The sequence below is a fragment of the Plecotus auritus genome, assembly GCF_963455305.1.
Source record: "Plecotus auritus genome assembly, chromosome: 10".
NCBI classification, from domain to species: Eukaryota; Metazoa; Chordata; class Mammalia; order Chiroptera; family Vespertilionidae; genus Plecotus; species Plecotus auritus.
In genome coordinates this window covers 46,854,859-46,873,789 of record NC_137785.1, presented here as the reverse complement: position 1 = coordinate 46,873,789, position 18,931 = coordinate 46,854,859, and the positions used below count along the sequence as shown (strand labels likewise).

Here is an 18,931-nt window from a genome sequence, read left to right as displayed (position 1 = left end):
TCCCCTCGACCAGGAGTTCGACCAGCAGGCAGGCCAGCCAGCCAACCGCCCATGTCCCCTACCCCTGGCCAGGCTGGCCAGACCCCACCCATGCACAAATTCATGCACCGGGCCTCTAATATATATGTGTGTGTGTGTGTGTGTGCGTGTGTGTGTGTGTGTGTGTGTATCCTATATAATAAAAGAGTAATATGCATATTAACCATCACTCCACTACACCCACAAGCCATGTCCACAAGCCACGCCCACAAGCCAATTAGGAGCGAATATGCAAATAAACCCAACCAAGATGGCTATGGACACAGAGAGCAGGAGGGAAGCTTGGGTTTCCCCGGCAATGAAGGAAGCCAAACTTTCCGCTTGCCCTTGCCGGCCTAGGCCTCCACTCAAGGCTACAAAGTTTCAATGATAGAAGATACATAAATCCAAACAGAAATGGCGGCAGCCATGGAGCTGGAAAGAGCAGGAGGCTAGGGTTGCCTGTGGCAATGGAGGAAGCCAAGCTTCTGCAGTCCTGGCCGGCCCAGGCCTCCGCTTAAGGCTACAAAGTTTCAATTATAGAAGATACATAAATCCCAACAGAAATGGCTGCCGCCACAGAGCAAGCAGAAGGCTTGGCTCCGCTCCAGGCTACAAAGTTTCAATTGTAGAAGATAAATAAACCCCAGATACCAGGGCTTTTGCTTGGGTCACCAGGGGGCATGGCCGGCCTGCAAACCACCACAGGCCCCTCACCCAGGCCGCCCCACGCACCAAGGGAACCCCCACCCTGATCTGGGACACCCTTCAGGGCAAACCAGCCGTGCACCAGGCCTCTATCCTATCTAATAAAAGTAATATGCAGATTGACCATCACTCCAACACACAAGATGGCTGCCCCCATGTGGTTAAAGATCCTGCCCCCATGTGGACACAAGATGGCCACCACAAGATGGCCAGCAGGGGAGGGCGGTTGGGAGGGACCAGGCCTGCAAGGGAGGGCAGTTGTGGGCAATCAGGCCAGCAGGGGAGGACAGTTGGGGGGGACCCAGGCCTGCAGGGGAGAGCAGTTGGGGGGGACCAGGCCTGCAGGGGAGGCAGTTAGGGTTGACCAGGCCTGCAAGGGAGGGCAGTTAGGGGAAAAAAGGCTGGCAGGGGAGCAGTTAGGCATCAATCAGGCTGGCAGGGGAGTGGTTAGGGGGTGATCAGGCTGGCAGGCAGAAGTGGTTAGGGGCAATCAGGAAGGCAGGCAGGCAAGCAGTTGGGAGCCAGCAGTCCTGGATTGTGAGAGGGATGTCCTGGATTGTGAGAGGGCTTGTCCTGGATTGTGAGAGGGATGTTTAAACGGACAGTCGGACATCCCTTGAGGGGTCCCAGATTGGAGAGGGTGCAGGCTGGGCTGAGGGACACCGCCCCCCCCCACCCCGTGCACGAATTTCGTGCACCAGGCCTCTAGTATATATATATATATACACATGTATATGTATATGTATATGTATATGTATATGTATATGTATGTGTATGTGTATATGTATATGTATATGAGTGGCCAGATTATTATGCATTCAGAGATCATAATAACCTGGCCACTCAGTGTACGTTGATGTTAACTGGGCGGGATGAGTCTATGATGACAGCATGTAGTATATTAGGAACTGGGAGCTTTTGAGAGAAACTACTTCTCATCTTTTTCTTAAATTATATGGAAAGTACATTGTGTTCCTGACCTTAAGGGAAAATAAACAAACATCCTCTTCCTCCCCTTTCAAGTGATTGAGATTAATGAAATTATGCTCTCTAAGCAACCTCTGCTTGACTCTAGGATGGTATTCACCAGTCCATCAAAACCGTTCTTGTCAAGGTCAACAGTGACCTCATTGTTACTCAGTCTGATGGCCAGTTATTAGTCTTCTTCCGCCTAACAGTGAATGTTCTTCCAAAGCATGCTTTCAAATAGTTAAACAAATACCTTAAAAGTATAAAACACCATAAAATGTACCACTGTGATGTCATTATTCCTTCTTTAATAAGCTGACTGTGTGCTTTAAAAGATTTTTATTTCTTCCCTTTTTCTATAGGGGATATGGTTTCAAAGTACCGAGAACCTTTGATCCACACCTTCCTGAGAGGAGTGAGAGACCCAGATAGCGCTCACAGGGCCAGCAGCTTATCCAACCTTGGAGAATTGTGCCAGAGGCTGGACTTTCTGCTGGGCTCCGTGGTTCATGAGGTACCGCATGTTGATTCTTCTCTAAAGCTTTTCATTTGGATCACTGAATAGCTTGGGATTAGCAGTCACAAGACCTGTGTTCTTTTTTCAGGTCAGGTAAGTAAGTCATTTAATCTCCCTCGCCCTCACTAGTATGACACATATATTAAAAGTGATGCCCAGCCAGTGTGGCTCAGTGGTTGAGCATCAACCCAGGAACCAGGAGGTCATGGTTCGATTCCTGGTCAGGGCACATGCCTGGATTGGGAGTATGCAGGAGGCAGCCGATCGATGATTCTCTTTCATCATTGATGTTTCTGTTTCTCCCTCTCCCGTTCTCTCTTTGAAATCAATTTTTTAAAAACCATATTAAATATACTATCTTATAAAAGAGTAATATGCAAATTAACCATCACTCTGCTACATCCACAAGCCATGCCCACCAGCCAATCAGGAGCAAATATGCAAATAAACCCAACCAAGATGGCTACAGCCACAGAGAGCAGGAGGGAGGCTTGGGTTTCCCCAGCAATGGAGGAAGCCAAGCTTTCCGCCTGCTCTTGCCGGCCTAGGCCTCCACTCAAGGCTACAAAGTTTCAATGATAGAAGATACATGAACCCAAACAAATGGCGGCAGCCATGGAGCTGGAAAGAGCAGGAGGCTAGGGTTGCCCCTGGCGATGGAGGAAGCCAAGCTTTCCGCACACCCTGGCCGGTCCAGGCTTCCGCTTAAGGCTACAAAGTTTCAATTATAGAAGATACATAAATCCCCAAAAAAATGGCTGCCACCACGAAGCAAGCAGAAGGCTTGGCTCCGCTCCAGGCTACAAAGTTTCAATTGTAGAAGATAAATAAACCCCAGATACCAGGGCCTCCGCTTGGGTCACCGGGGGGCGTGGCCAGCCTGCAAACCACCACAGGCCCCTCACCCAGGCCGCCCCACGCCCCAAGGGAACCCCCACTCTGATCCAGGACACCCTTCAGGGCTAACCAGCTGGACCCACCCGTGCACCAGGCCTCTATCCTATCTAATAAAAGTAATATGCAGATTGACCATCACTCCAACACACCAGATGGCTGCCCCCATTGGTCAAAGATCCTGCCCCCATGTGGACACAAGATGGCCACCACAAGATGGCCAGCAGGGGAGGGCAGTTGGGAGGGACCAGGCCTGCAAGGGAGGGCAGTTGGGGGCGATCAAGCCTGCAGGGGAGGGCAGTTAGGAGTGACCAAGCCGGCAGGGGAGGGCAGTTGGGGGGGACCCAGGCCTGCAGGGGAGAGCAGTTGGGGGAGACCAGGCCTGCAGGGGAGAGCAGTTAGGGGTGACCAGGCCTGCAGGGGAGGGCAGTTAGGGTTGACCAGGCCTGCAGGGGAGGGCAGTTAGGGGCAATCAGGCTGGCAGGGGAGCAGTTAGGCATCAATCAGGCTGGCAGGGGAGTGGTTAGGGGGTGATCAGGCTGGCAGGCAGAAGCAGTTAGGGGCAATCAGGAAGGCAGGCAGGCAAGCAGCTGGGAGCCAGCAGTCCTGGATTGTGAGAGGGATGTCCGACTGCCTGTTTAGGCCCGATCCCAGTGGACTGCCTAAACAGACAGTCGGATATCCCTCGAGGGGTCCCAGATTGGAGAGGGTGCAGGCTGGGCTGAGGGTCAAACCCCCCCCCCATGCACGAATTTCGTGCACCAGGCCTCTAGTATATATATAAAGTTAAATTACTAAGAATTTTTAATTTCAAGAGGATTTATTATAAAAAATCCGAGGTAACTAAGAGAATTGAAGAAAATTGAAGAAACCTTGAGAAAGGACAGATGAAACTTTACTGGGGTCTCTGGAAATACACTCATGGATTATTCATCAACTTGAATTTATGGTATTTCCTCATTCATGAGCTTTATATGCTTTGTTTTATTGATTATAAAGGCTATTCTTAAAATTAAATTCCAATTTAGGATTTTTAGGAAAGTTATACACCAGTTATTTTTTCTCCTTGAACACCATGAGGGACATATCCCTATGCCCAACTTTTTGTATCTGTTTAAAAATAACTTAGAAACAATGATTATTACTGACTTAAAACCTTCAATTGCTCTAATGTACATGAAACATTAGGCACCTGATGTTTGGTTGTGTTAGCAAATTTCTTGTTGTTTAGCAATATCAACTTGTAACACCTAAGAAAAGGCCTTTGCAGGACTGTATGTTTATGTCAGCTAAAGATTTCAGCTTATTATAACTTCTCTGGGTCAAATATTGAAATGGTTCCCACATTTTTTTTTCTGTTTACTTGGTTTCTTCATATGACTCAACCTAAACTAAACCATAACTCATGAACTGAAACCTATATAATTTAAAAAAAAAATTTTTTTAATCTTTATTGTTCAGATTATTACAATTTTCCTCTTTTTTCCCCCCTTAGCTCCCCTCCACCCGGTTCCCACCCCACCCCTCTACCCTTACCCCCCCGCACTGTCCTCATCCATAGGTGTACAATTTTTGTCCAGACTCTTCCCGCACCACCCACATCCCTTTCCCCCCGAGAATTGTCAGTCCACTCCCTTTCTATGCCCCTGATTCTATTATACTCACCAGTTTATTCTGTTCATCAGATTTTTTATTCACTTTGTTTTTAGATTCACTTGTTGATAGATATGTATTTGTTGTTCATAATTTTTATCTTTATCTTTTTCTTCTTCTTCCTCTTCTTAAAGAATACCCTTCAGCATTTCTTTTTTTTTTTTCAGAAGCCAGAATTTTTTTATTTTTATTTTTTTTTAATAAATCTTTATTCAGATTATTACAATTATTTCTCCTTTTTCCCCCCATAGCTCCCCTCCACCCAGTTCCCACCCCACCTTCTGCCCTTACCTCCCCCACACTGTCCTCATCCATAGGTGTATGATTTTTGTCCAGTCACTTCATGAACCCCCCCATACCCCTTTCCCCCTGAGAATTATCAGTCCACTCCCTTTCTATGCCCCTGATTCTATTATATTCACCAGATTATTCTGTTCCTCAGGTTTTTAATTCACTTGATTTTTAGGTTCACTTGTTGATAGATATGTATTTGTTGTTCATAATTTTTCTCTTTACTTTTTTCTTCTTCTTCTTCTTTAAGAATACCTTTCATCATTTCATATAATACTGGTTTGGTGGTGATGAACTCCTTCAGCTTTTTCTAATCTGTGAAGCTCTTTATCTGCCCTTCCATTCTGAATGATAGCTTTGCTGGGTAGAGCAATCTTGGTTGTAGGTTCTTGCTATTCATCACATTGAAAATTTCTTGCCACTCCCGTCTGGCCTGCATAGTTTCTGTTGAGAAATCAGCTGACAGTCGTATGGGTGCTCCCTTGTAGGTAATTAACTGTTTTTCTCTTGCTGCTTTTAATATTCTCTCTTTGTCTTTTGCTCTTGGCATTTTAATTATGATGTGTCTTGGTGTGGTCCTCTTTGGATTCCTTTTGTTTGGGGTTCTGTGCGCTTCCTGGACTTGTAAGTCTATTTCTTTCACCAGGTGGGGGAAGTTTTCGGTCATTATTTCTTCAAATAGGTTTTCAGTATCTTGCTCTCTCTCTTCTTCTGGCACCCCCATAATTCAGATGTTGGTACGCTTGAAGTTATCCCAGAGGCTCCTTACACTATCTTCATATTTGTGGATTCTTTTTTCTTTTTGCTTTTCTGGTTGAGTGTTTTTTGCTTCTTTGTATTTCAAATCTTTGACTTGATTCTTGTGATCCTCTAGTCTGCTATTGGATCTCTGTATATTATTTTTTATTTCAGTCAGTGTATGCTTAATTTCTAGTTGGTCCTTTTTCATATCCTCGAGGGTCTCGTTAAATTTATCGGCCTTTTCTAGAAAATTCTTGAAAAACCTTATAACCATGGTTTTGAACTCTATATCCAGTCATTTGCTTTCCTCCATTTCTTTCATTTGTGACCTGCCTCTTTGTCTCCACATTTTAGCTGCTTCCCTGAGTTGATAGAGTGGCTTTGTGTGCTAGGTGTCCTACAGGGCCCAGTGGCTCAGCCTCCCCAGTTACCTGAGGTGGACACTCTTGGTGCACCCCTTTGTGGGCTGTGTGCACAGTCTTTTTGTAGTTAAACCTTGAATGTTGTTGGTATCACTGGGAGGAGTTGACCTCCAGGCCAATTGGCTGTGAGGATCAGCTGTGTCTACGCTGGGAGAGCCTCTGTGCTCAGCTTGGATGGGGCGGAGTCTCAGGGCGGAGCAGACAGCCTTGGTTTCCCGTCAGCCCCACCCTAAGAGGCCCCTGGGTCTCAGTGTCCCACAGAAATGGCTGCACACACCTCTGAGAAAGCTGCCCTTGAGTTTCGCCCGCTGTCAGACAGTCCAGTTTCTCCCCGAATGAGTCTCGGTACCTAAAGTCTCACCCGGAACTGGAGTACAGTGCAGTCGGGAGGTTTTGTTTTCCTCCCGAACAAGAAAGCCAGCCACGCGCTCAGCTGCCCGCCCTCTCCGCGCGCGCCTCCGCACCTCTGCCTTCCGCAGCTCCCCTGAGTCTCAGTGTGCTTCCTCCTGACAGTCCAGTTTCACCCCGTATGAGTCTGGGTTCCCCGAGTCTCGCCCGGAATTGGAGTTCAGCGCAGTGGGGAGCCTTTGTCTCCCTTCTGTTCGAGAAAGCCAGCTGCGTATTCAGCCACCCGCCTTTTCCACGCACACGCACGCGCCTCCGCGTCTCTGCACCTCTGCCCTCTGCAGCTTCTCTGAGTCTCATGTCCTTTTTTCTTTCCTTCTAGTTGTAGAATTTCCACTCAGCCAGCTTTCCGGTGGTTCTGGATGATATCCGTGTTGTCTTTTAGTTGTAGTTTTGAAATTGTTGTGCGAGGCAGCAGTATAGGTGTTTACCTATGCTGCCATCTTGGTGTGTTTTTTGAAACCTATATAATTTTATTAGCCAATATCACCCCAAATAATTCAATAAAAATTTTAAGTAAAAATTTTGAAATCACCCAGATGTCTGTGGATGGGGAGTTTGTTTGTTTTTAGCTTTTGTATTGATTTTTAGAGAGAGAGGAATGGAGAGAGAAAAAGAGAAACATCAGTGTGAGGGAGACACAATGGTTGCCTCCCACATGTGCCCCAACCACGGCCAGGGATGAAACCTGTAACCCAGGTACGTGCCCTTGACCCGGAATCGAACCCATGACCCTTGCTTTTGTGACCTTGAAAAGGAAGAGACTTGCCATATGAAAAAAGCTACTGACAGGATGGGTCATGTAGCTTCATCTTAATAGCACTTGCTTTTGGCAGTGAAACTTCTGATTTGAAAAACCAGGTGTTCCCATCCCACATAATTTCTGTCTCTTCTTTTTAGATGTTCCTTCTTATGTACCATCCCACGCTTGCCGTGTCATCAGTGCCAAGCCGGTCGCCTTGGCTGGACTACAAGTTGGAACGTGATTGGACACCTGACAGTCTTAGTATTTCATTCATTGAATCCTCCTATAGTCAGACTGTTCTTGTCCATTCTCATGGAAAAAGTAGGATATTTGGCATGGCTCTTAAGTAGTTCTTCATTCATTTCTTCATTTAACAAATATTTATTGAGCATTTACTCTATGCCAGTGATGGGGCTATAACCAAGCCATATGCTAGGAGCGGGGGGATCCAGTTCTGATCACAATGAAGTTCCTGTCCTGATGGAACTAACACTTAACAGAGGAAAGTTAGGTAATAAACAAGCAAGCAAGTACACAAATATGTACTGTGGTTGGATGGAATAAGTGCTACGGAGGTAAATTTAGAAAGGTGAGGGGCAGGAAGGGGGCTTGTTCTTGTATGTGAACTTGGATGAATAGGAAAAGCTTCAGTGATGAGTGACATTTGAGCAGAGACCTGAAGGAAGTAAGGGGTTGACCCAGGCAGCGACCTGGGGAGAGAGCATTCTTGGCAGAGGGAGCAGCAGTACAGAGGCCCTGAGGCCCAATAACAGCAAGGCCAGTGTGGCCTGAGTGAAGAGGGTAAGGGAAGAATCAGAGAGGTTATTGTAGTCCACGTGGGGCCTTGTAAGGACTTTGGCTTTTACTGTGAGTGACATGGGAAGCCAAAGCAGAGGAATGAAGCGATCTAATTTATTTTAAAAGATTATCGTATGTGCTTCTCTGACAGTTCTCTCAGTGTCTTATAAAAGCTCTGGAAGTCTTCTAGTCTCAAAAAGCTTAGCCCCTGTGTGTACTGGTGGGGAAGGAACTCTAACCTTGGGAAAACCTGTCTTTGGCTGCAAACTGAAGGACTTCTCCTTCACTAGCATTTGTCATGTGCCAGGTATGTTAGAGGACACCGGTAAAGGACCCAGTCTCTCTCCCCAGGGAAATCTCAGGGAGTGTGAAATACAGAGGGATGAATAGACAGTGGACTGACTGGAGGGATGGCATAGTACAAGCACAGGGCGCTGAGCAATGCAGAGCTGCGACCCTCCGTTAGAAATGCCAGGGCAGTGAGGACGTTACATTGATCAAGTGTTAGCCAGGCAGAGAAAGAGGAGAAGCGTAATCTGTTTTGATAAAATTGAACAAAGTAGCCACCATAGGCTCTTCTACACGATCTGATCTGCAGGTCAGAGTTACAGCCCTCAGGCATCTGAAGAATACCACACCCCTGTTGAGTGGTCCAGATTTGTGGACTGTCTCCAGCCTTGGGCAAACTACGGCCCGCGGGCCGGATCCGGCTGTTCTATCCGTTTCTCTTGCTCTCCCCTCCGCTCCTTTACTTTGAATTTATATTAGTTCACACAAACACTCCATCCATGCTTTTGTTCCGGCCCTCCGGTCCAGTTTAAGAACCCACTGTGGCCCTCGAGTCAAAAAGTTTGCCCACCCCTGGCTCTATGCCGAGACAGTGCTTGCTGGTAGGGAAGGAATATCAAGTGTAGGATCATCTCTTCCACATTCTCTGTACCAGGAATTCAGGTTTTTTCTCTCTGTCGATGTCAAGATTTAACCTGTTTGGAGAGCATTATTATTTTCCCCAATTTCCTCTTGTTCTTGTCAAGAGCTGTGTTGCTTGAAACCAAATCCTGAGAAGTTCTTTATTCTTTATCACTTTCAATGAGAAGTAAATATGATTTAAGTCAATTACAGGGAGAGGCCCAACCTCAGTGCAGCAAATGAGATATGCCCCAGGGGACAAGTGCAGGAGCATTCACGTCTAATGTCATGCCCACGAAGCTGATACAAAGCTTCCACCTCTGATCCCACTGCATGACCTGCATTTATTACCAGTTTTCCACAGTTAGTGCAGTTTCTAAGTGGCAGGGTTTGTGCAGGGTGAGCGCACGTAGACCCCTGAGACCAGGACTCAGGTGGATGCCCTGGGAAACCTGCAGGAAGCTAAAGTAGCCTCGGTGGTTCTCTTTCGTGGCAGGTTAAATGAGCAAGCCTAGCACGTGTGAATTAGAGACCACACTGCCTTTGCTGTTAAGTCTTCTTAGTTTACAAAACAGAGGGACAGATGGTCTAGTTTCAGACTAGTTAGCAGACCAACTGAATTTTAACAAAAGAAATGCTTGGAAAAGGGATGAAGATGCAGTTGGAAAATTGAAATCATGCTTTCCTGATACATACCTCCACTCTGGTACCTCTCTTCTGGAATTTTCCAAGGGTTGTTTTCCCCCCAATCTTGCCATTTATATTATTTATTTATTTATACAGTTCTGATTATGTTTGGTTGTGCCAGCTATTTGAGGAGTGATATTTTTCCTATTTCTGTTGGCTCCTATCAAGTGTCAAATTGCTTAAGCTGACCTTTAGTGTTTCCAAGCAGTCATCTTCCTTCTCTCTGTATGCCTTTCAGAAGTGGGTATGATTGACATAATTTAGCCAATGACGAAAAACCCTTACATAGGACAGTTTATTAAAATAGCTACATTGAGCCCTAGCTGGTTTGGCTCAGTGGATAGAGCATCAGCCTGCGGACTGAAAGGTCCCAGGTTCGATTCCGGTCAAGGGCATGTACCTTGGTTGCGGGCCCATCCCCAGTGGGAGGTGTGCAGGAGGCAGCTGATCGATATTTCTAACTCTCTAGCCCCCTCCCTTCCTCTCTGTAAAAAATCAATAAAATATATTTTTTAAAAAAATAAAATAGCTACATTGACCCTTAGGCAGGCAACCTGAAGAACACATAGAATGGGTTTCTGTTCTCTGGGAGGACTTAGAATAGAAACATTACACCAGTTCATAAATTAGTAAAGACCTTACATCATCTATCTATTTGCCAAAGCTTTTAGGGGTGGAAGGCAATGTTGAGTGTGTTGGGGTTGGAGGTGAGAGGGACTAGCCATGGGAGTGGCTTGTTCAGACTGGATGGATGGAAGAGAGTGGCCATGCATTTGGTGAGGGGTCTATCCCACTGGCCTGCAGAAGAGCAACATTACAGATTAGTTTTGGGAGTTTAACCTGGAAATCAGAAGGCCTTTCTTACCTCTAGGTGATATCTGTAAGATTTGTATTAAAATTTTGATGCTTTAAAAACATTTTGCATAACTGGCTGTCATACACTTCATAGAACTTGGTATTTATGGCAAAGGTATCAAGGAAGGTTCATGAACACTCTCCTATTCACAGATTCTTCGGGATTGTCCCGGGTGGCTAATTGCAGATGGGCATGGTATAGTCTGGTGCATAAATCACTAACATCCTGTAACAAGTAGGAAACCATTCCAGCTGATCTCAGCAAGGCTTGTAATAACCAGCTCCTCTGTCAGTCATGTCTTCAAGGTGGCACAGGCTTTCGAGAACTGGCCTTGCCCGGGAAGTCCTTTGCCAACCAGGATGGCTCTGCCTGTCCTAATTATAGAATTCACTGAGAGCCGAGGCAGAAGCATAGTGCACTCAGCAAGTGAACAGAGCAGAGGTGACAAAGCTGGACACCAGCAGGGTTCTAGGCCAGGAAGCCTTGGTCCCACAAACGTGGAAACTGACCCAAAACGAAAACCTAGAGGGAAGCCGGCAAAGAGGCTTGGGAGCATCTGCACATTAAACAGCCCTGTGCTGGCTTTCACACTTTAGTTATCAGACTGAATCAGCTAAACTTTCATGTGTCAAGAAAGACTCAGACCTAGCTCTAACTTGTTTCCCTGATTTCAGCTCTTACCTTGTAAATACTAAGCCTGCAAGTAGAGGTAGCTATTATATTGTTGCCTGTTTGGAGGTCGCCCAAGGAATTCCTCCTAGGACTGAATTGCTTTCACCGTTAATGCCAGGGGCATGGAAGCCACTGATGGCCTTGGGTCAGGGTGTCCCAGGTCAAAAGCAGAAGCAGCTTGCTGGATCACATTGAAAAACAGTCCCCAAAGAGTTGAGTTTTTCTGGGATTTTTCCTCCACTTGCAAGCGGCAAACTTATCTAATGGATATACAACTTGATTGAATGCCAGTGCACCACAGATGCAATTATATTTAAGAACAAGCTACTTCTTCTCATCTCTCTGCCATCACTGATTAATTAGACACTTTGAACTATGCCCAACTGTTTGAAAGCTGTGAAAAATACAACCTGCATAGTTAAAATTTCTCCACAAGCCTATGTCCTCATTTGTGCCTTTATTTTTTAAAAAAGAAACCATTCTTTAAGCATAATATATGTATATTAATACATGTTTCCAAACACACAATCTGGCTAATTTCTTATCATAGCTAGAAATTCCTCCACGTTGGCCAAGAAATACACTCACACAGTAAATCAAATAACAATGTGAGAGACCATTGAATAATTGAATAATTTTCTTACCTTCTATTTTGTGCTGCCATTGGTCACACTTTTTAAATTTTTGCTTTTTCTTTTTAAATCTTGCACAAGTGCCTCAGAAAGGTTTGTTGCTAATATTTTTAGTGGTACCTCTATGCCTACTAGGAGCAAGGTATAGAAACTCTCATTTTATTACGTGTAATTATTAGCTATATATCTGGCACCATGTTTTGCAAGTAATTTCCAGTCTTTTCTGTTATAGAGCCATCTTTTAAAGTGAATGAGCCCTGAACGACCTCCTCCACAAAAGAAGAAGCCCAGGCAGGGAGTCTCTGAAATTGGCCCCTGGTGACTCACATGGGGTATAAGCTGGATTTGTAGGACTGGGAAGTTTGGACATGCTAAAGATCAGTTTGAATATTTATGTTTTTCTCTGTCCCTGGGCAGAAACTTTCATCAGTGGCACATTCATATTCATGCCAGGCCTGAATATGAACTCTGAAGCCTGCTTAGCTAAAGCTCCATGGTTCTCAGTCCCCAGGTGCCGCTGTGTTTTGGAATAGCTTTTCTTCCTCTGATTCAGTGTTCCCAAAGGGGGGCAAGTAACAGTTCTTCCCATTTTTTTTCTTTAAATATATTTTTATTGATTTCAGGGAGGAAGGGAGAGGGAGAAATAGAAACATCAATGATGAGAGGGAATCATTGATCGGCTGCCTCCTGCATGCCCCACACGGGATTGAGCCCGCAAACCGGGCAGTGCCCTGACCGAGAATCAAACTATGACCTGGTTCATAGGTTGATGCTCAAACACTGAGCCACACCAGCTGAGCAGTTCTTCCCACTTTTGAGAAAATATTTGCGTTTGAACATACCTTTATTATACAGTCATGTGCCGCAAAAATGACATTTCCGTCAACAACAGACCTCATATAAGATGGTGACCACAGCGTATGGCTCAGGTGTGTAGTAGGGTATATTCCTAGGTTTGCAAAAGTACACTGTGATGTTTGTACAATGACAAAATTGCCTAATGACGTATTGTCCAGAACGTATTCCCATCCTTAAATTGCACATGGCCATATACACGTATCCCTTCCCACTCCCTAATTTCCCTCCTGAATTCCAAACCAGGTTTTTGTCCTTTTCCAGAAAAGCTTAATCAAGATCTCAACACTAGATCTCTCTTACTGAGAATGAGGAAACTTTCCTCCCGTCTCTAAGCTTGATTGTTCTTGATGGATGTATAGAAAGTGGGACGTATTTAAGAGGCTTTATGTAATTGTGCAATCCTGAGTTTTATTGACTTCTTCCCTCACTCTCCTAGGTAACAGCTTGTCTAATTGCTGTGGCTAAAACAGACCATGAAGTTCAAGTGCGCAGAGCTGCCATCCATGTGATTGTGCTGCTGCTTCGGGGACTCAGCCAGAAAGCTACAGAGGTAACTCAGTCTCTTACCATTTGTAATTTTCCTACCTCTGGTTTTTGTCTGTTTATCAGTCTTCCTTTCACCAGGGCAGGCCTCAAACCTTTTCCCTGGGTTGACTCATGCAGATGAATCGATAAGCAGGGATTTCGTAGCAGGAAATTGTATTGTTTGCATCTTCAGGAAGATGTTTCTTCTGTAACATAGCAGGTAAATTACACACTAACGGCTACAGGAAACCAGAGCACAGATTTGTAGATTGAGGCTCTGTGTCTTGGCATTCCAAGGTGAGCTAGCTGGAAGGCACTGAGCCTGCCTCTGTAGCCTCAACTTCAGTGACTTGCCTTCCTGACTCATAATAGTTCATACTGAATTACAAAAGGGCCTCATTTTAAATGTTTCCTTTCTAGCCGTCAGTTCAATCCATGAGATTTTAGTTGCTGCATAAATTAAACTTTCTTCCTCCTCCAAGTGGGTTTGGCTGGATTTCTCCTCAGTGTATGGCCAACACAGGAAGAAAGTATTTATATCCATATGTGATCTGAGAATGAGTGACCTCTAAATTAATTTCCTTCTTGATCTTAATGGACACTTATTCCCAGTTGACTTTGTAGAGAGAGTTTGCATTAATAATTCACTTACTGGCATCCACAGTGCTCGTCTGCGGCTGGCACATCGGTATTTAAGTGTCAGTGAAGCCATTAGAAGAGTAATAGTTTTGCCAGACACACAGGCTTTATTCATGCTGGAATTTTGCCATATCAAGTTTCTGACACCATTTGGTACAAGCTTGGACTCATGAGTTCCCCCCTAGCTATTATCTAGGACCTTGATGGGAGTGGAGGACATACAGATCATAACTCAGTAACTCAGATGATTAAATCTCTGTAGGACACACACTGCTCTTGTTGAGAATCTGCTGTACAAGAGGGGGTTAAGAAAGAGTGAGTGTTTTACATCCATTGTCAAGATTTACAAAACTCTTGACAAATATTTCATGGTTGTGTAAATTGTTAACGATAGGGAAAACTTGGTGAGGGATATACAGGAATTCTCTGTGCTGTCTTTACAACTTATCTGTAAATCTAAAATTATTTCATAATAAAAATTTGTCTAAAATATGATAGACTATTAAAATAAATCTACAATATTCTCCGAGTGCAACACACTCTCATTAAGCGAGAGAAAGAGAGAGAGAGAAGATATGCCTGGTTAGTAAAGTGAGAGAAGAAACACTATCCAGAGTTCTCATATCCATGTGTAGCCAATGAAAGCAACGCTGCTTGTCTTACCAGTACTAAACTAATTTGTGGCCATGGAAGATTTTTGTCACTTTCAAAAGGCCATGTGAATGAAACACTTCTATTCTCAAAACAACTCTAGTCTGCACTCACCAAAATTTATAAATTGTGCTTATTCAGTGAATAAAGAAAAGGAAATGGGACAGGATGGATGGATGATTCCTCTTCCTGTGGCATCCTTGAGACCAGGTGTGTTAAATCTTGTAATCGTAGGTGTGATTATCATCAGGGCCACTTTAATGAGAAGCGGAGATAACCACAAAGCTTTCAATCTGGGATTTCTCTTTACTGCTCTGTTTTGCCCCCAGGAACAGCTGAAATGAAAATGCCACTTTGTTGATGAAGTTTGGTGTGTTTTTTCCTTCTAATCACTATCTCTCAAGCAATAGAGTGCCAGAAGGTAATCCCAGGTTTCAGTGAATGCTCTGTTGTTCATAGAGGTGCCGGCCAAGGACCTCTGTGGTTCTGGCAGCTTGAAAAGGAGGCAGAGAGTCCAGGGAGAGGCAGAGGCTCAGAAGATCAGGTGATAGACTGGGATCAGAGAGGGAAGACATCGCCACCTCTGACTCATGAGGCAGCTTCTATCTCTTTCCTACTTGAAAGTAGCCAGAATTTTGTGCAGTCAATACAGTAATCACATTGGAGGAAAATACTGCATTCACTTTTTTATTGAAATACTTAATTTCTCGCCCTAACCAGTTTGGCTCAGTGGATAGAGTGTTGGCCTGCGGACTCAAGGGTCCCAGATTCGATTCTGGTCAAAGGCATGTACCTTGGTTGCGGGCACATACCCATTAGGGAGTGTGTAGGAGGCAGCTGATCGATGTTTCTCTGTCATCAATGTTTCTGACTCTCTATCCCTCTCCCTTCCTCTCTGTAAAAAATCAATAAAATATATTTTAAAAAAAGAAATACTTATTTTCTCTTTTTAGCCTTATTTTGGCTTTATAACTATATCTTTTTTTTTTAAATATATTTTATTGATATTTTACAGAGAGGAAGGGAGAGGGATAGAGAGCCAGAAACATCGATGAGAGAGAAACATCGATCAGCCGCCTCCTGCACACCTCCCACCGGGGATGTGCCCGCAACCCAGGTACATGCCCTTGACTGGAATCGAACCCGGGACCCTTCAGTCCGCAGGCCGACGCTCTATCCACTGAGCCAAACCGGTCTCGGCACTATATCTTTTTGTTAATTCATTCCCAATATACCCTGAAGCCTAAGAGAACCAGGAAAGACACCACTTTAAACCCATTCTACTTTATGCTTGATGGAAATGAAATTTTCTGGGATACCCAGGAGAGGAGCTGTGGTTAGACCTGTATCTTCCATTGGCCTCAGAGTTAATAGCCCTCCTCAACATGAAGAAGATGAGCTGAGTGACAGAATGAGAAAATTATGCCTAACGATATGCCCTTCCCAAATTAGGTCTTTGCAAGCATTGTAAATGTTTAGAACATCCATATTCATATTCCAAAGACAATAATGAATAATTGGGACAATAATGGCTAACAGTCTACCAGACTGGCCCTCCTTCTGATAACATCTAAAAACTCTGCATATAATACAGTAGGCGGGTATCTGAAGACCCTGGAGTGTGATCAGAGTAGGCAGGTTCTTATGGGGAATCCATGCTTAGAGAAGAGGTGCTATACAAAATGAGTTCCCATTTTCTTGGCTTTTAGCCAAGCCTATTTGACGAGGAATGGCATGCATTAGGGGCGCTGGTCTGGAAGACCTAGTCTTTCTAGAATGTGGAACCAGAGGACCCAACCTGAGGAAGGTACAGCTGCAGGAGAGAGGCTACAAATCCTGGAAAGGAACGATCTGGAGAGAGGATTCCCAAATTCTGTCTGCATACATCTCTGCCTGACCTCTGAACCAAGCAAGATGATTGCCTGCTTTATAGAAATAAAAGCACTGATTGGAAAAGAAAAGAATCCAGAGTCTCCATAATTTAATGTATATAATTTCCAGGATATAATCCAAAATAACTCAGTATATGAAAACCCCAGAAAATGAAATATATTCCCAATAGAAAATAAAATCAACTGAGACCAACTCAAAGATAATCCTGATATTAGAATTTTTAGGCAAGGATTTTAGAGCAATTATTATAACTATCCTCAATGAATTTTTAAAAATATGCCTGCAATTAGTAAAAAAAGGAAATCTCAGCAAAGAAATAGAAATGATTAAAAAAAAAAAAAAAAAAAAAAAAGAGCCAAGCCAAAACCGGTTTGGCTCAGTGGATAGAGCGTCGGCCTGTGGACTGAAGGGTCCCAGGTTCGATTCCGGTCAAGGGCACGTACCTTGGTTGCGGGCATATCCCCAGTAGGGGGTGTGCAGGCGGCAGCTGATCGATGTTTCTCTCTCATCGATATTTCTAACTCTCTATCCCTCTCCCTTCCTCTCTGTAAAAAATCAATAAAATACATTTTTAAAAAAGAAAGAAAAAAAAAGAGCCAAAAGGAAGTTCTAGAACTGAAAACTACAATATATAAGATTCTTTTTAAAAATCACTCAATCGCATTAGAAGCGGAATGGAGATGACCAAGGAAAGAATAAAAGAATTTGAAGAGCCCTAGCAGGTTTGACTCAGGGGTTAGAGTGTTGGCCCACTGACTGAACGGTCTCGGGTTCAATTCCAGTCAAGGGCACATACCTCCATTGCAGGCTCGATCCCCTATCCAAGTCAGGTACATGAGGGAGGCAACCAGTCACTGTGTCTCTCTCACATAGATGTTTGTGTCTGTTTCCCACCCTCCATAGAGCAGTAGAAATTATCTGATGTGAAGAACAGAGAGGGGATTAAAAAGTGAGTGATTTGGAGTGGCCAAAAACTCTCAGAAAGCTACACTTCTCCTGGGAACAGTGGTTCATTATCCACTAATTCTGTGTTTGTGGTGACTTTATAGGACATAACTACTGTGAATAATGGAATCAACTGTGGGGGATACATTCTAAGACCCCCACTCACCAGTGCAGGCCTGAAACCACAGATAGTGAACCTTATGTGTGCTGTGTTTTCCTGTGCATACATACATACCTATGATAAAGTTTAATTTATAAGTTAGGCACAGTAACGTTAAAAATAATACTATTAATAAATTATAACAATATACTCTAATAAAATTACAGTGGAAACTCGTTTCTCATACTTAATTTGTTCCGGAAGGCTGTTCAAGAGGTGATTTGTTCAAAAACTGAAGCCGCCCTAGCTGGTGGCCTGTGGACTGAAGGGTCCCGGGTTCGATTCTGGTCAAGGGCATGTACCTCGGTTGCAGGTTCCTCCCCGGTCTGGGCCCTGGTCAGAGTGGGTGCAGGAGGCAACCTACTGGTGTGTTTCTCTCACATCGATATTTCTCTCTGTTTTTCCCTTTCTCTTCCACTCTCTCTAAAAGAAAAAAAAAAAATCAATGGAAAAATATCCTCAGGTGAAGATTTTAAAAAGTACAAATCATTTTTTTCCCATTAGAAATAATGTAAATTGAATTAATCTGTTCCAGACCCCCAAATGATTCCCTGTTTAAACCTTTCTTATATACAGTACATGTCTAATGTACTGATTATAAACAAACACTTCTTTTCTTAAATTTTCTAGTACAAAACACCCTGTACTAGCCTTAAATGAATTTTTCATATATATCACTGAATTATTTATTTCTGGAATTTTCCATTTAATATTTTCAGGCCACAGTTGATTGCAGGTAACTGAAACCTTGGAAAGTGAAACCACCAATAAGGGGGGACTACTGTATATATAATAAAAAAAACAAAAGTTGATGATCTTTGTTAAAAAATAAGTGATTTGATCCCTAGCTGGCTTGCTCAGTGGTTAGAGCGTCAGCCTGCGGACTGAAGGGTCCCAGGTTCGATTCTGGCAAAGGGCACATGCCTGGGTTGCGGGCTCGATCCCCAGTAGGGGGTGTGCAGGAGGCAGCTGATCAATGATTCTTTCTCATCATTGATGTTTCTATCTCTCCTTCTCCCTTCCTCTCTGAAATCAATAAAGAAATATATTTTTAAAAAGTTAAAAAAAATAAGTGATTTGGGATTGACTATAGTTCTAGATTTATCTCGATAGCTACTACTGCCATCCTGTGTGTAGTTTACAAAGAACTGACTTCTTGCAAGAACTGTGAAGTACTTGAGAACTTTGCAGGTGGATTTATAGTGACCAAGTATAGCAGCTTTTGACATTAAAACTTTCCCCCTTGCCTTTTAATATTAAAAGATAATTCCCAGTGCTTAGTTTTTCTTCCTTCTAATCCCTAATTTTAGATGACAAAAGAATAATCTGTCCTCTACTCTGTC

The 18,931-nt window shown here is 43.9% G+C and overlaps 1 protein-coding gene across 1 annotated transcript in view; it reads left to right on the top strand.

The window, feature by feature from the left end:
• TANGO6 (transport and golgi organization 6 homolog) overlaps positions 1 to 18,931 on the top strand; it is a 151,738-nt gene that overhangs the window by 107,610 nt on the left and 25,197 nt on the right. The window contains exons 16-17 of the mRNA XM_080645013.1: positions 2,058 to 2,209; positions 13,212 to 13,325. Coding sequence (XP_080501139.1) covers positions 2,058 to 2,209; positions 13,212 to 13,325 — 266 coding nt within the window. The remainder of the gene's footprint in view (positions 1 to 2,057; positions 2,210 to 13,211; positions 13,326 to 18,931) is intronic.